A 20,866-nucleotide genomic window follows, 5' to 3' on the forward strand; every position below is an offset into this window, starting at 1 on the left:
CTAAGGAAGCTTACTGGATGACAACTGGATGTCTTTTACTCTCTCTCTTTTTATCTGCCCCACTGGATTAGCTCTGTAATGCAGTTGTAGTAGCAGCCATTAAACTGTTGTAGTAAAAAAATAAAACTTTCTTAACTAACAGAGAAGTAGACCCCATTCCTTCACACAAGTAGGTTTCTTGAGAGCTACACTGACTGATGAGAAAAACAGACTCTCTTATGTCTTTACTCCAGCCCACCTCCAAACTCAGCCAGCTATGACCTCAGCTCTGAGAGAGGGAGGGACAGAGGGTGGAGAAGAGAAGAGAAGAGAAGAGAAGAGAAGAGAAGAGAAGAGAAGAGAAGAGAAGAGACATTTATATATGTAGAGAAAGAGGCCATCATTAAGGGGAGTGAGGGGCATGAAAAGGGGAGAGGGTGAGTCAAAGAGAAGGAAAAACAATGATGGCATGATCTGAAACAGCAACTTTTTAAAGTAATGAACAATGAGAAATCTGTGCATCATTACCAAAGCCAGCCACTTAATGCAGCTATGAAACAAATAAACAGCCATTTATTATGTATACAAAGACAAAGGCATATGTAAAGTATATAATCACAGACATGCACACTCAAACACAAGCACATGCGCACACAGTATACTATAAGCTTCAGCCAGTAACAATAGTGATGGTTTGTTTTGGACTACTAGAGAATCTGTAATACCTCCAAACATGCAGCACTCTACCATTTCAAAATGAACATAACAGAAGCAGATGGTGAGCTGTGCTGGATAAGGCCTTGTTTTCACTTATCCAGGCATTTCACTACACCAGCCTAAACTGTGAACCATCTCAGTGTGGTAATATGTGGGAAATACTTAAACACAATGTACACACTTCTCTTCTATCAACATTTCTAAAGAGACTTAGGGAGATTCTCTTCCCCTGTAATCTCTCTTGCAATTTTGTTTTGATGCTCTTAGGGACTGCATTTCACTTTACTTGTGCGTTGTTATAAAGTAAGAAAATATGAATGAGATATGAGAACATATTTTGGGCCCCAGAACCAATAACCATTTCTCATATTCCTTGTTCACTTAACCATCTCTACTCTCTCCATATATTCTGTTGATATCTCACCATCATTACTACTCTAAATTCATTATTCTGACCCCCGTCTCCTACAACACATATTTCTTTCCCTCCTACTTTAAATCCTGTAGCACAACATACCTCTTTCACAAACTGAAGCAATATCTCATCCTCATCTTTTCTCCCCCGACTCTCTACTTCCTACCCTCTGTGTCTCCCTGACAGGAAGATCATGTGGGCTCAGAGGTCATTTATTCATTCCATCTTTGCCAGTGGGGGAGATATGAGAGATTTGTGGTTATGCACACTGTTGCGATATGATAAACTGCGCATGAAGAGAAAGATATGAGAAAATGGATGAGAGGCTGGGAGCTCCCAATAGATTTCACTGCCCAGATTAAGCTCTCCATCAGATCATTCATCTGCTTCTTTTTCTCTTGCTCTTCCCCTTCCACATATTACACACACATCCCCAGTGGTCCCACCAACTCTCATGAAACATTTGTCAAGACCTGTGATTTTAACATTGCTTCTTTTGAATATGTATTTCATGCTCTACCCTCTATCAGGGGTGTATTTTCATTACATCTACCTTTCCACAAGCTTCTTTCTGTTCATTTCATTTTACATCATGTGTTTTTACTCCCTTCCCCCCTCAGCCGCCCAACTCCTTGCTCTTGGCTCAAAGCTGACCTGGGCTTCCAGTGCTATTTTTAGCCTGTCTCCCTGTCTACCTCTCTGTCTGTGTCGGAGCGGGGAACTCAGAGACGTCCCCACAGCACACAGCGCTCATTTCCTCTCGCCAAACATGGGCAAAAAAGTCCAGCCAGACTCCACTGCTGAATAAGTCAGCCCCCCCACCCCCTGTCCGGCATGTTACTCATATAATGTCCATGCGGCGACCCCAGTGGTACACGCATTCCTCTGTCCGTCTGGACAGCAGAGAGATGTGGAGGTTTATTGAGAAATGTGAGTAAGAGAGAGGAAGTGACAGAATGAGAGGCTAACGGAGCATTAAGAGGAGGAGAATTAGAAAAAGGAGAGAATAGCATTACATTTTTCTGGCTTGGTGAGGCCTACAGAGTGGTACAGTGTGCTCTAAGTAAATGCATCACTGTTAACATCATGACTGAAATATGTGGCATGGTAAACCACATGCACAAGATGTTGCTGTATGCACACTTAGATAAAGAAAGGTTTTTAGGTTTTGCATTGTTTTGGTAAAAAAAAAAAAAAAACCTACACAAGGTATGAAGACTGTCCAACATCATCCACAATCCCCAGTACTTACAACATCAGTGACTCAGTCAGTCTTTGGCCCTTCATTAGGTGATGAAATGTAAATGTCAAAATGATGTAGACTGCTGCTAAGGGGTGGTGTTTATGCGAACACGTCTCTGTGCTTATTAAATGTCTCACAACAGAGTTGACCCAGATCAACTCGGAGAAAGAGTGCCAGACAAAACAACAAAGTCAGAGCTAGGACGGAGCAAGGGAGAGAAAGGAGTCTCTTTAAAAGCAGGTAAGAAAAGATGAAAGTTGCAAAGATAACAGTTAATGGAAAAGCACACAAATATTCTTGGTCGTCATACTCATAGCTTGGTGCCTAGGATTCAGTCAGGTGCCCTGCAGAGAGTGGGCTGTAACCACTATAATCCCTCCAGACCAAGCAACCAGGCCCCTTAATAAGAGCTGCTGAGCAGGAGGGGATAGAAAAACAGCACCAAAGACTCCCAGAGGACAACTTCAAATTATTTTAGTGAAGTAATATGCCACAAATGAATGCAGCTTGGTTATTAATTGGATAGAGAAATGTAATTTACATCTGAATGTATTGTTCATTGGAAAACAATGTGCCCTGATACAGTCACAAGATATAGAGAAGACAAAGCAAAGACAATAGCTGAGGGGATGTTTGTGGATCCCCACAATAATGTGGGGTGAAGTCACACATAATCATCAAAACTTCAACCAGTATGTGGTTTATGAAGTAAGGTGTAATATCCCTTTGCTGTCATTTCAACTAAAGACAATACTTAACATGCCCTCTCCCACTGAGATGGGATTCAAGTAATATCCCATGAGAAGGGCAGTGTATAACAAAATAACTATTTGTGCTAAAAGCAGAAGCATATTTTTTATCATAAAACATATACTGTCTAACTTCAGTCCACCATATCGTGTCTGGTCTTTTCCACATGTATTATGGCATCAGAAATAATGCTGGCTCGGGGAAAGGCCTTATAAACCTCTGGCAGAGGTTCCACATTTGTGTTATGATGTGATGGTAATGCCTAGCACAGAAACCTTGATCCAATTACAAAACCATGCCAAGTCCCAATCAACAGCATTTGAACCAGCCAAACAGACTGTCAGGATATCCCACTGGACAGATACACACACTCACACACAAAGAGTTTGATTCAGTCAACGCTTCACTTTGAGTAAAGCCTAAAATTCGGTTTAATAAATTATAGCAGTGTTACTGTAGATGAGAGGCTTATATTATGTAATGATATAACATAAGGGACAATACATCTGTAAAACCCACTATACTTCAGTGACATTTCACCACAAAAAAACGTAATCCAGTATGCAGGAATCTTACCACAAAACAGAAACTTTGTTGAAAAGCTTCACCACAACCAACACAGATCAACACAAAGGCATTACTCATGGTATTCTGTCTTGTCGAAGTTTAGATTTCTTTTTTTTTTAAATATATTATAAAAAACTATTTTAATATAAAACAACCAATCGAGTAAACTTGCCAGGCTTCAGTGACTCCAGAGCAAACAAAGCAATGCAAAACTGCTTGCTTTGCATGTTTTAAATACTTTTGAAAACTTTGAAAGTCTGGCTGCAGGATGTTGAGACATTTTGGGGTGGAAATGTGACCCATGTTAGTCCAATGTCACAATCGTTTTGTTTTGTTTTGTATTAGTTTATTTTCTAAGGGTCTTCTCATCTTGTTTTAGCTATTCATGCAAAAACAAATTAAAAGGTTCAGTTTCTACATGCATTTTTTGAGTAAGACAACCATTTTTTGTTATATTTCTTGAAATTCTCTTTACATCCCAACAGAAATCAATAAATCAAACGCTCGGAAAAAAGCTGATAACCGCAGCTGTCGCAGGCCTGCAATAAGCCCATCCAATCATTTCATGCAGCCAAAATGTCCAGTTCCACCTAAACCTGGAACAGTTTCCACTGCTAAATAAAGCAAGAAAAGACAGGAGTTTAAAAAAAAAGAGGTGGATAAAGCAGGAGGTCAAACCACAGTCAACATCCCTGTGGCTTTTTAATAATTCCCAGGAACTGAGGGCCTGAAAAAATGTGCTATAATTGCTTAATTCCTGTTGGACAGATAATATCTGGTTTGTCTGTTTTGTGGAAATGTGTCATCTTTAACTGTGTATTATCTATGTACGGGAAATTAGGCAGTTGGATAGCGATGACAATGTTGCATTGTGCTCTTCTCCCCAGCGCTCTCTTGTGGAATCCCATAGCAGTAGTCAGGCACTGCACGTTCATATGTTTGGGGAGAAGCTTTGGAGGGAGGCCTGAAGGCTAGGGGTGGGAATTTTTTTTTTGGATACAGTTACACCCTTCCTTTAAAGTAACCTGTACTGCGTCACAATGAAAATATTTCTCCCAATTTTATTTTGCTGATGAAGGTGATGGTGGACAAATGCTTATACTGATATCAAATCATGTTTAACTCCCCTTTTACTGTAACGACAGCTATGCAAGTCAATTTCATGAATAAGTACTTGCTCAGATCCACCCAGTGAGTAACACTGACTGATATGTATAATATTTGACTGGGTGGAGGACACAACAGGCTCCCCTGGAGACTATTACAGACCACTGAAGCTATTTGGACTGGAGAGAATGGTAAATAGTAGGAGAAATGACAGAGGTGATGGAGAAGAAAATTATAAGAACAGAAAATGTAGCTGAAAATCAGGAAAACTGTGTTTAAAAAGAGTAAAGCAACAGAGTGCATACAATATCAGTCAGTGGGAGGTGAGGTAGTGAGGGGCAGAGAGAGAGGCTGCATGGAATGCTGACAGGAGGAGGGGAGGGAGGAAAATTTCAGTTCTCAGCTAAACGCGGAGCCAGAGAAGTTTAGAATATGACAAACTAAACAAATAAGTAATTAAATCACTGCCAAGGACCAGTGAGAGAAAACAGCCCTCTCTGTTCTAAGGCGGGTGGAAAAGAGCGGGGGATGGACAAAGAGAGAAAGAGAGACCAAAAGTGTGCTGCTGTATTGTAGATGTCAATTCAAAATGTCCCGCAACAATAAACGTGTAACAAATACACATAAAACACATAATTAAAACTTAGATGACACACCTGAGCAGTAGTGAACACTATGTGGTCAGGTGATGAACTGTGAGGCAGCGCATGGTGTAGTGGTGGATTGCGTGGACAACAGTTGGTCTAATGTTACAGCCATGAGTTAATCCACTGATAGCATTAACCAGTCACTGTGTAAATAGAGCTGCACATGTGCTAATTACTTGACCACCGCAGTTCTCTCTGTGTAATATAATCCACATCCCCAAGAAAGGCAAGTGTGTGTGTCAGTGTAGCTAGGTGTGTCTGTGTGTGTGTGTTTCAGCATATTTTGTCTCTAGCCAGAATGTGGGAGCAATATTTATTACCGTACCATGACAAGTCGTAATATTTTTCAAACCATGGACAGGCTGGAGCTTGGAGCAGCTCAGTCTTACTGGTTTTAAAGAGATTCACAGAAACTGCATCTTTCTTTTTTAAAGCTATAAGACATATATCAATTCAGCAAGAGGAAACAGTCTAGACCTCCCCTGTTGTTTGTTACATATGTAAGAATTGATAACAGATACGACAGGTATGTTTATGTATGTTGTTCTAACTCAACTCAGCCGTTCAAAGGAACAGTTAATATTCTTTAAAAATGTACTTACTATGTAGACTGGTGTGCATAGCTGCTGTATTTTTAATATAATGTTCCACTGGCAGTAGAGATTTTATTCTATATTACTGCATAAGGAAAGTAGGGCCCTTTGAATAAAACAAGTATGTAGACATTTTTTTCACATGCTGTGCAGAGACTTTTTTTTATTCAAACATGCAGCTAGAGTTAGGTAAAGCATTGTTAGTCTTGCCCAATGTTCTTGTTCTGAATACTTGTTAAGAAAAGATAGCATCACTGGGGGCTAAAAACATGAAGTTCAGTGTCATGAGGGTGTGTGCTTAAGATTGATGAGACACATGGAGAGGGCATACCAGAGAGAGGGATATATCCAGATTAGAGAAAAGTCACTCAAAGATAGGGTTCACACTGGGGAAAACGATGAAAAGCACTAGGGGGTGTATATAGGTATAAATGAGTAGGCTAAGAGGGGCACATTTAACAATGGCACACAATGGGAAACAGCCAGAGTGTATAGGAGGTTTCCAAGGGGGCAGAAGAGTATGTGATTATTGGGGGCAAGTGTCTTTAAGAGAGTATTAGAGGGGAATTGTCGTGGGTCTCTATGGGGTAAATTATTATGACTTACAGGGAGGAATAAGGTTTGTTAAGAGACCTAAAGAGGAGTGGACGGTAACATAATTTATTTTGCTGCACCTGACATGGGAAGAAATTAATGGAGTAGAGGGGAGAGGAAAGGAAAGGAGAGGAGAGGAGTCGTGATAAATCCTCTAAAATCGTGATCCACTGGGATCACTCTGGCATTTCCTGTGCATACTGTCCCACACTGCTACACTCACAGGAATGGCCTCCTCTGGTCTCTATATCACAGTTATTATGGGACCATTAAAAACATGATGGCATCTTATCTTCAACCATTTCCTTCAGTTAAACAAAGCCAACTCTCTCAAGTATCACATATCCACTTAGACCTCATTTGGCTGCCTCTCTTAATGCTTTGATCTCTCTCTCATTCCTCTTCAGCCCTCCACCTGTCCTCTCATCTTTCCCTTTTCTAAACTCTGTCACTCCCCCAACTTCAATCATTCACTGATGCTTTTCAACAACCTCTTGTCAAGACCACCCCGCTGAACTTGTCTTCAGTCACTGCAATTTTTTCTCTTTCCTCTCACATGCTGTTCTTTCTCATCTTGTTATTCCTCTATATTTCTTACCCAGTGTTCTTGCACATTCATTTGCACTCCCTTCCCAGCCTCCACAGTCCCTCTCCACTCATCTCCCCCGCTTCATTCAGTCTCTCTCAACAAACAACCTAGCTTTCCCACCAGGGTCGTCAGGACAACAGAGCCCCCCGACTCTCCTCATCCACCCACAACCCAATCCCACCACCAGCATGAGAACAAACAAGACAAGGAGAAAGGAAAGTGGAGTTCCCAATGAAGGCCTTACATCCAGTCAGACTTTGCTACAAGAAGCTAATAGTTAACCCTCAGACTGTCATGATTATAACCATGGTGCTCCTGTGTAACCGTGGTGAAGATGGAGCAATTGCTTAAGCAACTTTGCAAACACAGCTGATGATACCTCACAGTATCAGGAAAGCTATGGGAATGAGAGAAAGGGCTCCTTAGAGAATTGGTCCCGGTGTCTGTCTGTGTATATGTGTGCCTATGTATTTGCATGTGTCATTGTATAAAATATGTATGAGAGTGTCAGTGCCTGTGTCTGATGATCGCATAACTGTGTAATTAAGAGCAAAATAGCAATAAATATGTTATCATCCGTCAAAGGATTTGTGGGTGTCAGACAGTGCTTGTGTTGTGCTTGGCATGCTCACAAAAAGACGAGCCACAGCAACACAGAACATGAAAAGACGTTTCATTGCATCCTGGGTTACTCCTTTCACAACATTCATTCAGGCTCTTGCTAATTCAGATGCCAGAATTAGTAGATGGACTTAATAACATACTAATTTTCCTTAAGTAGTAGAGCATTTTCTACATGTCAAATATTTGATTTATTTCTGGAAATATGGCAATTCAACACACCTGTTATCTCTTTAACAGATTTATTCTCATTTGGCCTGACCATCTTCCCTATGAGTTAATTCTTTAGAAATTAAACAGCTGTGTGGGATCTACTCTGGAGGAGGTGGAAGCAACACAAGAGAACATTGTGCCTCACTATCTCCTGCTTCAGCACTTTGCAATCCAAGCATGGCTACAGCATTAAGATAGGTAGGCCAATCTCTTTTCTGCAATGCTAGTAAAGTCATGGTTTCACAGATTAGATCTTTGGCAAACTCTGCAGCTCAGACACATGTAAACATCAGCAGAATGATCTATTCCTATGATATCATATTGTTGCTCAGACATCCCCTAAAAAGTACCCCAGCTGGGTTTAGGAAACACACACACATACACACACACAATGTATTTGCCAGTGTTTGAAGAAACACTAAAATACAGATGTTTTCAGACAGCTATCTGACACACCCTTGGAAAAATCACACTCTGTCTGCTATACTCAAGGCCCATTAGTTAGATTAAACAAACAATTCACCCCAATCCAACTTCTATTTTTCATAGCAGTTGCATGAAAAATTCATCTGGTTTCACAAAGATACAGCCAAAGTTTTCCAGAAGAGTGTCTCAGACTTCAACTTGGACTGTAAACGGAAACAATAACGTATTTGTTGTGTTCACTGCTGTAGGCACAAAAAGGACACATTTCCAGTGGAAACAATGTGCAGAGGGCATCTGGATTAAACTGCTCTGAGGCACTTGAATGAACAAAAGGAGGACTTCACAGAAAGGTCAGGTGCAAGGACGATTGACAAAACACTTTAAGGAATATTCTTCATGATGATCTTTATATCTTTTTATTACAATAAAAACAGAGATGCCACACCTGGTGAATGCAATATATTTTCCAATGCAGCATCTCTTTTCTGTTAATAATCATTAAGTTGTTTCCAATAGAAACTTGACACTGAGAAGAATAACAGCACTGCAGTGCCACCAAGTCATGAAACATTAATTACCAACCTTTTGCCTCCTCTATGGGGCAATTACAAGTCACACTTCAACACGGTGTCAATTTGTGGTCCTGCACCCAACAGTTTGCACGCTAAGGAACCCAAACATACAAGGACACACACACACACAATACACGCATACAGTATAACCTTCTGCAGTCATGTCTTATCATGCCTGAGACCTACTATTACACTGCAGCTTCATCTTAGACCCAGATGAATCTAAATAATGTTTAAAGGAGTCGTAAGCAGTTGTTTAGTGATTATTGTTAGAATTATTCTCTAAGTTCATCTAAACAGAGATATAACAGCCATTACAGCCATCATTGTCATCATCTTCTAACAAGCCACCCACAGACATGCTCACACAAGCAGCTACGTTAAGCTGAGGAAACTCTTTTGCAGAGGGCACAATCAACCCAGTGCTGTTGTCAGGCGCAAACATTGTATCTTTGAAATGGGAACTATGTTGGTGGCATGCAAAAGCTTTTTCTCTTTATGTAATCAGAATATGTTTGTGTCCTAATGGGTCACTTGTGTGCTTATTTTTTGCCCTTATGTCAGACCTGTAGCACTTGAAGGGCCCAAATAGTGACCTGGTCAGCCCAAGTGTGCCCCAGTATCCAGCTATCCAGTATTAAAGCCCCTCTAGTCAGGCCAAATTCCCGTCCTGCTAGCTCTAGCAACTGTGGTGTGACCTTAATATGTAATATTATGTAATATTACGGTCTAATCCTGAATCCTTTGTCATAGTGTGATAAACAATAGCATGCATGCTTCTTTGGAAATCAATGGAGATGTCACACAAACAGCTACTTCAAAGTATTATACAAGAAGCAGAGATAGAGACAGAGGCAGGGTGACAGAGAGAAAGGAAGAAAGAGAGAGGACTGGGCATTGGTCCAGTGTAACTGCCCTTTGACTTTCTATTTACAGTATACCACTATTTATATCAAAAATCGATAAAACGTGTCCTGTTATCATTCAGCCTGATTACAACGCTGTGCGAGACCTTTGAAGCCTTGTCCTGAACAGCCAGAGGAAACCAACCAGACTGCTTGTTTTCTTCCTTTGGGATTCCACAGTCAGGTCACCAGAAAGATTTATTTCAAAGTAGAAAGCTACACACAAGCTCATGTGTCAACAGCTAGCATTAAAATGCCATTCAGTCTCTTTTTGACAGTTGGGTTTTTGTGGATAATTAAGGAACTGAAAAAAAAGCAGAACTTGTGCAAGGAAGTTCAGGCAGGGAGTAAAGTCTTGATAACAGTGTGATGCTAATGAGTGTTTATCTTTACAAACAAGATAACTGACTTGCTGTACTTGCATATATAATCTCCCTCTGGAGTCAGGAAATACTGTACGCCTACCTATACAAAGGCAGCAGAAGCGCTTAAGCATGTGCATCCACACACAATGACAGCCCTGCATCCTCCCATACTCTCCCCACACCCACAGGTGTATTCCATGTAGCTCGTAACGTTAGACCCAGGAACTCTCCACGTCTTGGTTAATCATGCATGAGCCTGTGGAAATTCTGGCAAGTAGCAGCAACACAAACACCCCGGGCCTATGCTGAAATAAAGGCTCCTCCATTTATCATCAACAGGAGTGTCCCTTCTCAAAAGATCAGAGGCCCAGAGAGTTGCTTCTCACGTGAAAATGGCTAAGATTGATTACTGAAGTATCCTAGAGACTGTCAAAGTCAAAGAAAAGATAAATGAATTCAGTAGATTAAATGACACGTTTTATTACAACTGCATTTTGGACACCATTTATAAAGTGTTACTGAAATAAAGTAGAGGCCCTTAAAAAAACAAAGTATTGTCACAGGTGATTTAATGTATTATTTATTTAAAAACTGAAACTGGAACTGCAGGTCCATGACCATAGCCAAGATGACTTTGCAGCTACCCTTCTGCCAAAAAATTTCAGAGGTATGTTCTTCTTAACTTCGTGGGAAATTCTTACATTTTCAAAACAATGAGGAACTGTCTTTACCTGGTAAAGTAAACTCTAGGCCAAAAATAACACCAGGATTCATTTATTTGTAATTAATAATATAATGTGTAATGTCACAGCTTGTTTTTTTTATGGAAATATGGCTCCAATACATTCATACATACAAAATATCTGATTTAACTAGACTTTCAACACAAGCTGAATGAAGACAAGATTGATTGGTCTCTGAATACTCCATTGAAACTAAATCACTCTGTTACTACAATGAAATCAGATATTTACTTTATGTGTCACTGCCTGCTGACTGTAATAATCCCTGCGAGTGAACATAGTGAAACGCTTAACACGAGCAAACAGCATCAAAGTGTGGACGGCAAGAAAGAAGTCTATGATGAAGGTGTGTTCAAAGTCACCAGAGCCCACAGATGTCGAGATATAGCCCACACCCAATTCTGATGAATAGAGGTCCAACTGCTCCACAGCGTAATAGGAATTCCCATCTGATATGCTTTGCCAGGCTGGTGTCAACATTTTTCTAAACTGATTTTTTTACCTTTTTTACATGCTCGGCTAAGCTGGTATTGTGCTCTATTTGATACTTGCAGGGAGACACTTCTGGTAAGGCATGCTGCTTTGGAGAGTTGCTCCTATTTACACTCTCCTATTAAAGTAGAAAATGTGCAGAACAAACCACTGACTGAGGTATTATATTGAGTGTAAAAAATTAAAAAAAGACAGGAATTTGTGCTGGAATGAAAAGCAATATAAACCTACCTGTTGATTTCCATCATTTATTTTGGTGTAAACTGGACATAAATAAGGATTTCCGCTGCTAAGAATTAGAAGTATTTCCTGTTCAGAGGATTAGATAATGTCCTTGGGAACATGCATTTTCACTGTTTCTCTTTCTTTCTGTCTCTCAAAGCACACACAAACACAAAACACATGCAGGCAGTGCAGGTTTCCAGCCTACGAGTGGGACACTTTGTAGTCCTTGTGGTTTGGGAGACTGAGGAGAGACCTCCAAGGCTGTGTGTTGAGCAGAGAGGTCTGAATGAAGGATGCATTGAAATTGCTCCTCTTTTCTTCAGAGTCTCACCCACCAAGGGTCTGTTTCCCATTCAGGACACAAGGTCATTAGATAATACACACAGGGACCTCAAGGCCACACAGTGGGGGCGGGATCGCTCGACAGAAACCGCCTCCTCCTACCCCTCTCAAACTTCTCAACACCCGAATCACTTTAATAGTCTCCGCAGGATGCATATGCACATCCAGAAACAAATACATTCACATGCAAACTCACATGCACGCACATTAAATCCCTTCAACACACACACGCAAGGTGGGTGTGTGTTTCTGTGGTTTGACAGTGGGAATCATGACATCATCATGTCCCCCTCCCACCTCTCTTTTCAGTCACACCAGAGTTATTTAGCCTTCTAAAGTGGGTTCAATGAATGCTGGGGGTTTTCTCTCTTTATCTCTTTTCCTTTTTATTCTCTGATAAGCATAACCAAACACATGCATTTATATGATTGTTTGACAGGCAGTGGGTTGGCAGAGACACAATCTAGATCTGTTGTTCACTGAAACATTAGGAAAATGCTCTCCAATGAGAAGTGTCCGTGAATAATCAATATGGAGGTGTTGCCATAGGACAAAAGCTCCATAGTAATACTGAACATGGAAACTTTTAGAGATTTTCCAAATGCAAGAAAGAATGGAAACTGAGCATGTTCTGCCTGGGTGGGGAATTTCTTTCCATCCCATTCATGAAGATGTTAGATTTCAACTTGTTAAGTTTAACTCATAGTGTTCTGAATCTCATATCCTCAAGTCTGCATGGCATCACGAGAAGGCGGGAAGAAGGTAAGAAGAAAGTGGGCAGGGATACCATGTGGCAGAGAGAGATGTAAGGCAGAAGAAGAAACGGAGATGGACAGAATCAGTCATCCACTTCCACATGAGAACACGCGTGGGCCCTGGCCTACTTCCCTAAACTCTTCATCAACGTGAGTGCATACGCAGAAAGCGTATATCTAATTCTCTCTGTACCAGCTGAGTATAGCCAGTAACAACATGCCTGTAGCTGGAGATGACAATACCACACACACAGCATAAGAAAAGAAGAAACTGGAGAAAGGGGAAGAGACAGGCAGATAGAGTTGGAGATTGCTTTTGTTTGGAAAAGATGGATAGTTCACCATAGTGACAGACCCAACACTGGCAAAAGGACAGAGTGAGCCAAGTGTCAGGTGGTCAGGTTACATGTGGTCGCACATATGCCTGGGCAGAATGAATTAAATAAATTATTTCATGTGTAAAAGAATCATCTAGAGGAAATTTAGAGCCAGAACACATCTTCTGGTAAAACACTTATACTTGAATTGTAGTCTGAATACTGGTTCTGTATTAATGTTTCAAGACCATGTATTTATTGCACACATCGTAGTTAGTGTTCAACATATTGATTGGGCTATTGGTTAGTCGAGTGGATGGCACTCATTCATGCCTACTATGCTGTCTGTCAAATGAAAGAGCCTCTCCCTGAAAGATAACCCCTGTCAAGAGATCAGCACATGAGCAGAAACATGATCCTCAGCACAAAGAATGAAGCCCCACAGCTCCTGAGGGAGAATAGCAAAGTCACGGAGCGCAAGGCCAGGGTGAGGGCTGCGGGCCGCCGGCCAGGTGCTGCGCTCCGCACCAGCCGCCTGGCGTGCGTAATGGGCGGCAATCCTCACCTCATCAGCACTCCGAGAGAAGGCAAACACAATGCATCCCTGTTCTACTAAACCAGCCTGCATGCATTTGGTATTACTGGTACAGGTTGCGTGCTATCCCTGTGCTTGCCACCTCGGTATCCCTCATTGGATTAATTGAAATCAAGCCGCTGCTTACGCAACGGCCAACCTGGTTATGCTTAAACGCCTACGACTCGCTTAGTGAAACAAGATGGAGAACATAAAAGTTCCATGAAAGTTACTGATTCTATTTGTCCACGAAATTTTCTCATTAGAATGACGCAGAATAATAAAGTTGACATTTAATCTCATGTGTTATGATGCGGACAAACAGGATTCTGCTACAGGCAGATGCAATTTTGTTCAAGAGCACTATGTGTTACCAGTTTGTGGAGGAACGGGGGTTGAGGATGTCCTCTTTGGCAGTAAGCAGCGACAAGCTGTAGGTATCAAGGTTGACCGTTCGCGTGCTCATGATGGCAAAAGTTTCCAGACCACTCCCGCAGCTTCTCTCTTCACTGGTCCCGATGGTTTTCGGGGTCGGAGTATCTGCTGTAAAACAGCCACAGCGGAACACCGAGGGTCGTTCACGGCCGAGAAAACAGCAGTAAAGGTTTGCAGGTTCATGCAATGTAAGGCTTAAGGTCCAAATTGGAGCGATCTGTGCAGGCGCTGCGCACTCACAGCGTGGAGGAGACTGCGACTGGTCTTTGTGCAGCAGGGTAGAAGTAGTTTTCACTAAAAAGCCCCACCTCCCGTTGAGAGAGTGGAAAGCATAATGACTTCACTAGCTGGGTCACTTGGAAGAAACGCAACCACTCAGCAACACGTACAGATCGTAACAGTCTCATAAGTCCTTATTCTGATATTCACCTGGTAACCTTTGTCTTCTATAAGGCAATTTGCCCTTAAATTGCCGTACACTGTTCATTACGGATATTTTGCTGTGTTAAGCATTTGGACTTATTGCACCACATCACCACTATTTACATAATACTCCTAGCAAATGCATGATAGCCAAGGGTCAACAGCATGGAACAATCCAATAAAATTATTTATTTAGTAAATTATTGTTATTTTTTCAAACAATTGTGATGGCTATGCTTTCCTTTGATAAAATTCCACAATAGGAATTGTTGATGTGGTTTCAAGGGGCTACAGGGGCATGGCGGCAGCTTTGGATCTGTCAGTCTCTCTTTGTCTCTTTTTTGTCATTGAATTGGCCCCCACTGGCCCTTGGCAGACTCCAGAGAAGCCATTTACAGTGCATGCAATCTGAACGAGCCAACGAAGGGCCAATTTCATGGGAACTGAGTTTGAAGCAGGCAGCAAATAAAAAAGAGCAGGGAGGCTGTTTCAGTGTTTAAGAACGGCTGGGGGTCTGTTCAGTGGCTGCCCAACACTGACACACACACACACTGACTGACCACACGATCACACACACACACACAAACACTGCCATGCACTGATGCAAAGACTCACACGCACAAGCTGTGAACTCCCTCAAGTCGTGCAAACACACACAGTCACAAGAACACATACACACTCATGCACTGGTATTTGACTGTGGGTCAGTGGCACAGGGGGTTAAGATCTTGGATTATGGGAATGTTCCTAAACTCTGTAATTTACTTAGCAGTCCTTCTTAGATAATCCAGGACAGATGCAGAGGATAAAAGTCACAGGTTTTTATTTCCTGATGTTAGCTTAGACTGGATTTGACCTTGTGGAATTTCAGATGACCTACCATGCTTTTCATTGCTAAAATAAAATCTGGAAACAGATCACATTGGCTGAGTAATCCTCTGGTGAATATTCGATTGACACAGTCAACCAACACAATCAGTCATGAAAATAACCACTTCCTTTTAAGGCAAATATTTGTCATTGTATTTCTCTTCTTTGGGTACATTTTGCACTGTCATAGTGCAGTTTTTTAATTATGCCAGAGTCATGGAAACAAGGTATACACTGCAAATGCAAAGCAGTTTTTTAAATAATTTAACATTTTCAATATTTAGATTATAGGAGAACAAGACATGTTGAAATTAAGGATATCTCATTGCCACAGTTTAAAAAAGTAAATATAATGAAATCTCTTCTTGTTTGGAAAAGTATAAATTTCTCCATAAAAAGCCCACATCTGGTAAAGCCAGACAACTGTAAGTTGTGTAAAAAATGTTACATTTGTTGTCTAAGCAAGCATTTAGCACACATATAATTTGCTGTTTTGGCCGTAGCTTACATGCCAGAGGGACAGGGGGCATGACATCCCCATACCGCTATTATTCTTACAACTTCCTGCTATTAGAGGCTCTCCTGCCCTTTCAGCCTCTCAGCTCTTCACTCTGGATGTGAACTGCACTGCTGTTATGCTCCACTTCAGAGGACTTTGGCATTTCCTCTGCTGGGGTGCGGTGGCAGCTGTTGTTGGGGATGGGGTCTAAATGTGGGAATGATTGTATGTCCAGTGGGGATTTGGACCTATGTGTGTGTAGGTGTGTGTGTGTGTTTGTGTGTGTGTGTGCGCAAATGGGGATTTTCTCCTCATTTACTGAAACTCCTTCTCTAATTGTCACACACTTTTTGTTCAGCTTCCTGCCTTCCGAACATAGTCTAAACCAACTGAGTGTGGGTGACGAAGTGTTGAGTGGTCCACTCACACGCAACATCCTCTTGTAGTCTCTCAGAGCACTCTTAACTTCTGAATCCATTTATGAACAAGTCTCTTAGATAATTCATTGATTTTAACAGGTCTGTTACTGTTGTACCATCTACAGATGTGTGGCGTTGCATAACATACAAAACATAATCTACTTCTGAATTGACAAAATAAACTTCTGCCACAAAACAAACCACTTCCTTGTAGGCATGGATTAGTCCAAATCCTGTTTTCCCAGCGCATATTGAGGCTTGCGTGGCGGGTTTATGTGTGCTCAGACCTGATGGGTCAGAGATGTGTTTGGGTTCAGGGGTCACAGCTTGAGGTTTGTCCTCCTGTTGTCCTACATTTCACTAATATTATGTTTTCCATTGCTCCTCTCTGCATGCTTTGAGAGGCCAGGACCTACCTACCTATGTGTGAGCATGTGCTGTCATATTTGCATGTGTATGAACAGTTGCAATGGTTGTAATCTTCTGCTCTAGTTGTCATAAATATAGCCTTTCCAATTACATTGTACTGTTTTAACAGAATGAGCAGCTGGAATGTGCCCAACCTTTTAAGTGCCATTTGTGCCAGCTGTATTTCACTAGTTAGGCCATGCTGTACATACTATTTTTTTATCTCATGGAGCACCCATCATCGAGCATTAGCCATGTGTAAGCAACAACAAAGAATGATTATTAGTCAGTTATAGCAGTAAAAAGTAAATGTTGTAATGGTTTTTCTGGATACATGTTGTTGTTTTTTCTGGAAACAAACTTTAGGAAGGGAAACTTTTTTATGGCAGATCTTCTGTGTCTTCTTGGAACTGAAGACAAATGTTTCCAACATAATGTTATATGTAAGAAGTTATGTTCTTGTCTGACAAATGTTTAACAGCTGCAAATGTACTGTATTTCTGGTGTCTTATATATCCATGTGGGCAGGGCATTTGTATGTGCAGGACACAAATAATTTCAATAATGTCAGTTTCAACTAGCTATATTACTTGTTTCAATGAGCGAAAACATGTTACAACATTTTACTTGAGCAGACTGAAGACACTTTAGCATCTTAGTCTCACCTCCTCCTGTTGTGATAATGCTGAGCTCAGTGGAGGAGTCATGTTATTGCTTACTGGAGGTAGATAATGAAGTAGATGTGGGAGAGGCTCACTAGTCGCCATGATACAACTGAGTAGAAATTAGTCACAAGTGATACATCGTTAGTGTACACACATTTATCTGACAGTTGAACTTGTAAACATTCCAGCAGCTGGTCTTTCATGGCTTAGCTTTGGGAGACAATTGAGGTCAAATGAGGTGCCAGACAGGCGGGATGAGAGGGAAGGAAACTGCAGAGATATGTGGCAAAGCTGGAAACAAAGGCAAGAGAAAGAGAAAGAAATACATGAGCGCACACATGCACATGCTGGTCAAACATATCCTTTGCCTGTGCATGTGTGAGTGTGCATGAGTGAGTGAGAGAGAAAGGTCTACACATTCTCTGTGAATCTGGGTGTCTTCTCAGCAGGCTTCCAGGTGAGGTCATTGCTCAGCTATGCGCCTTCACAACAACCCTGAGATATATTCCCCTTGAGAGTTACTGAGTGCATTTGTGTGTGCAAGTCTCTGTGTCCATCCGTGTGCTGTGTGCAATTTTATATTACATTCTTACCTCTGTAAACACAAACACTAGGTACTGAAAAACACTGTTTTCCAAATACCAGCTTGTTTCTATTTTCTCTTTGGCTACCTCTTACTCATTCAAACTGAATAAACATACGTTTTTGACTTCCTCATTGTTTCGAGGTTGCCTCGCTTCGGTAAAACATGACAAGCATAAACAAATGGCAGGGTTATGCGGAAATAAAAAAGAGACCACAAATCTCTGTCCATGTCTGCTTTCCCATACAAAATAGCCCTTAAATTAGACCATGGTGTCAGGATGATAAAGTACTCATAAACTTTGCTTTGAGAGGCCTTGATTTAGAGCTGTATGAATGTGTGTGTGGGAGGTCAGAGGTTTGTTTATGGAGCAGACCTTGGGGAGGTCTGGACCAACAACATGTAGATGAGACACACTTGGAGATCAATGGACGTCCTTTGTACATTTGGTATTACCAGTTAATCGACTGTTGTCCATGGCATGTGCGTTCTTGTGTGTGTACGTGTGTTGTTGTATCCTTGAAAGCTTTGAAGCTGTGGAAATACATTCTTGTTTGATCAAGTCATGCACCCTCTCTGACATTTAAAGCTTCCCACTCCTGCATCATATTCTTCAAGCATCAGCAAGATGAATCTAAATTCTTCACATTATTCAGCTTTTATCATGTCACGATCATTATATGGTCCATGAAGAACCACAGTGGACTCACATTGTGCTTTTCCCAACTGTGAAACAGTGTTTTGTCTTTTGCTCTCATATTCAGATCTTCATATCTGCTCCAGAGGGAACCCTGGAAAATGAGAGCCAGATGTGGTGATGTCAGCGCTTGTCTGTGACTCTCAAGCTGTGTTCTACGAGGCTGCGGTGCAAGAACAGGGGCAAGGTTGGTGGGAAATTTGAACACAGCCAATGATCAAGTGGCTGACTTAGCAAAAAGGTCTGTAATCAGTGTTCAAGCCAATGCTCATGACCATGGATGACGCTGAGGTCGCTGTTACAAAAACACACACTAGTAAATTCCTCCATTTACTAGAGAATGGAAGGAAAACTGATGCACGTCATTGGCTGTTAAGAGTTTGCTGGTTGGCATCTTGACTGGTGTGTTTTCTGGAAGAGTCTGATTGTAACTCACACACAAGACGACATATGGACACAAATATTCCACCACACGCAACCGCCACCTTCCCTCGTCACTATTCTAAAGTTACCCAACATCAGCCACATCACTAAACATCACCATGGCAACACTCAGCCCTCTCCCCCCATGTTTCTGTGGCTTTCTGTGATCCCTTACCAGACTTACTCTATTAAAAGTCTCAGCTCACACAGCATGTTGATTTTGATGATGCGTGTGCTCAGCGAGCCACACAAGAGTTGCTTACTCAGTCTGTCTTTCAGCCACAGTTTTAAGAAAATTTAAAATATATATGTATGTAAGAAGGCAACTGCTTGGTGATTTGGACAAATAAAGTATTAAAGGTCAAGTTTATAACGTTTAGGAGACTCTGCTAGCAGAAAGTTTTAGTTAAGTTTTAGTGTCACCCGAAAATAAGAATCGTTGTGTTTTCGTTACCTCAGAATGAGTCTTTTATATCTACAGATGCTGCAGGTCAACTTCCACAGAGTATGTCATGTTGAACCACAATGTTTCTACAGTACCCCAGAACGGACAAACCAAACACTGGCTCCAGATATACAGTTTTGTTTTCGAGTGAGTTGCATTCTGCAACCACACCGCTAGTTGCCACTAAATCCTAGACACTGGTCCGTTAATGATGAGATAGAGGCTGATTGTGTCAAGTGAAAGTTGTAAAAGTGTTTGAGCTTTTATCTCAATTTATTGGAATTCCAATCAATAAAGGTTGAATGCGAAAATCATATGAAACTTCAAATTGAAACCCAAACACTTTCCAATACGATACCCCAATGTTGACTTGTCATATTCAATTATTTTTGACATGGTGAGGCAGAGGCACTGATTCTACTAATTTGACTAATTTTAACATTATATTGCAGTGTTCAGGGTTTCTGGGGTCATCTTAGTTGACAGAACTGGTACATGCAAATTTTGTAGTAATTTTGCTGTTTATCAGATTTGCTTGGAGACCCTGACTGCAGCTCACTTGTGGCCCTTAAATCTATGATCCATGGCATGTCCTAGGGCACCGACCTAACTCTGGGTCTCATGAATACCTTCAAGCCTGCCAGAAGACCTGTGCTGCTGGATCCAGGGTTGCAATACCTGTGTTCAATTTTGTAAGATATATGTTTTGTCTTGTATTTTCAATCACAAAAAACAAATAAAGAGATTGTTTGTCTGTGTATGTGTGTAAGATCCTGAAAGAAGTGCCACAAAGGCTTTAATTCAAACCAAAAAACCAGCATGGCATATCTGAGGCATGCAACTTATATTTTAAATAAACTGCATTAACATGTAGAAAATAGGTGTTCAACCCATTCCTTCTAACAAAAGGTTGCACAATTGTTTTTTTTCCACTAGATGGCACAGCTGCATCGAACGTGCGGTGTGTGTGAGTTTGCATGCATTGTGTAAAACAAAGGGTTGAGTCAGACAAAAGAAGACAAAGAATGGAATTGATGTGTTTTTTTCTTTAAATATATTGACTTGTTAAAAGCTATTTTCTACAATATGGTGGGGTCATCTAATGTACAAATTCATGTTTGCATTAATGTTCTGTAATTGGTGTTAGTTTACATTCACAATAAATAATATATGAGATATATATATATATATATATTTATATTTATAAATATATATATATATATATAGATATAGATATAGAGATATATA

General features: G+C 41.0%; 1 protein-coding gene across 1 annotated transcript in view; it reads right to left on the reverse strand.

The window, feature by feature from the left end:
• si:dkey-40c11.2 (drebrin-like protein A) overlaps nt 1-14,467 on the reverse strand; it is a 31,281-nt gene extending 16,814 nt beyond the window's left edge. The window contains exon 1 of the mRNA XM_035658414.1: nt 14,126-14,467. Within this exon, the coding sequence (XP_035514307.1) occupies nt 14,126-14,217 (92 nt within the window). The 5' untranslated portion in view covers nt 14,218-14,467. The remainder of the gene's footprint in view (nt 1-14,125) is intronic.
• Between the last annotated feature and the right edge of the window lie 6,399 nt (nt 14,468-20,866).

This window comes from Morone saxatilis, unplaced genomic scaffold (genome assembly GCF_004916995.1).
Source record: "Morone saxatilis isolate NCDOM2014 unplaced genomic scaffold, NCSU_SB_2.0 Contig16, whole genome shotgun sequence".
Taxonomy (NCBI): Eukaryota; Metazoa; Chordata; class Actinopteri; family Moronidae; genus Morone; species Morone saxatilis.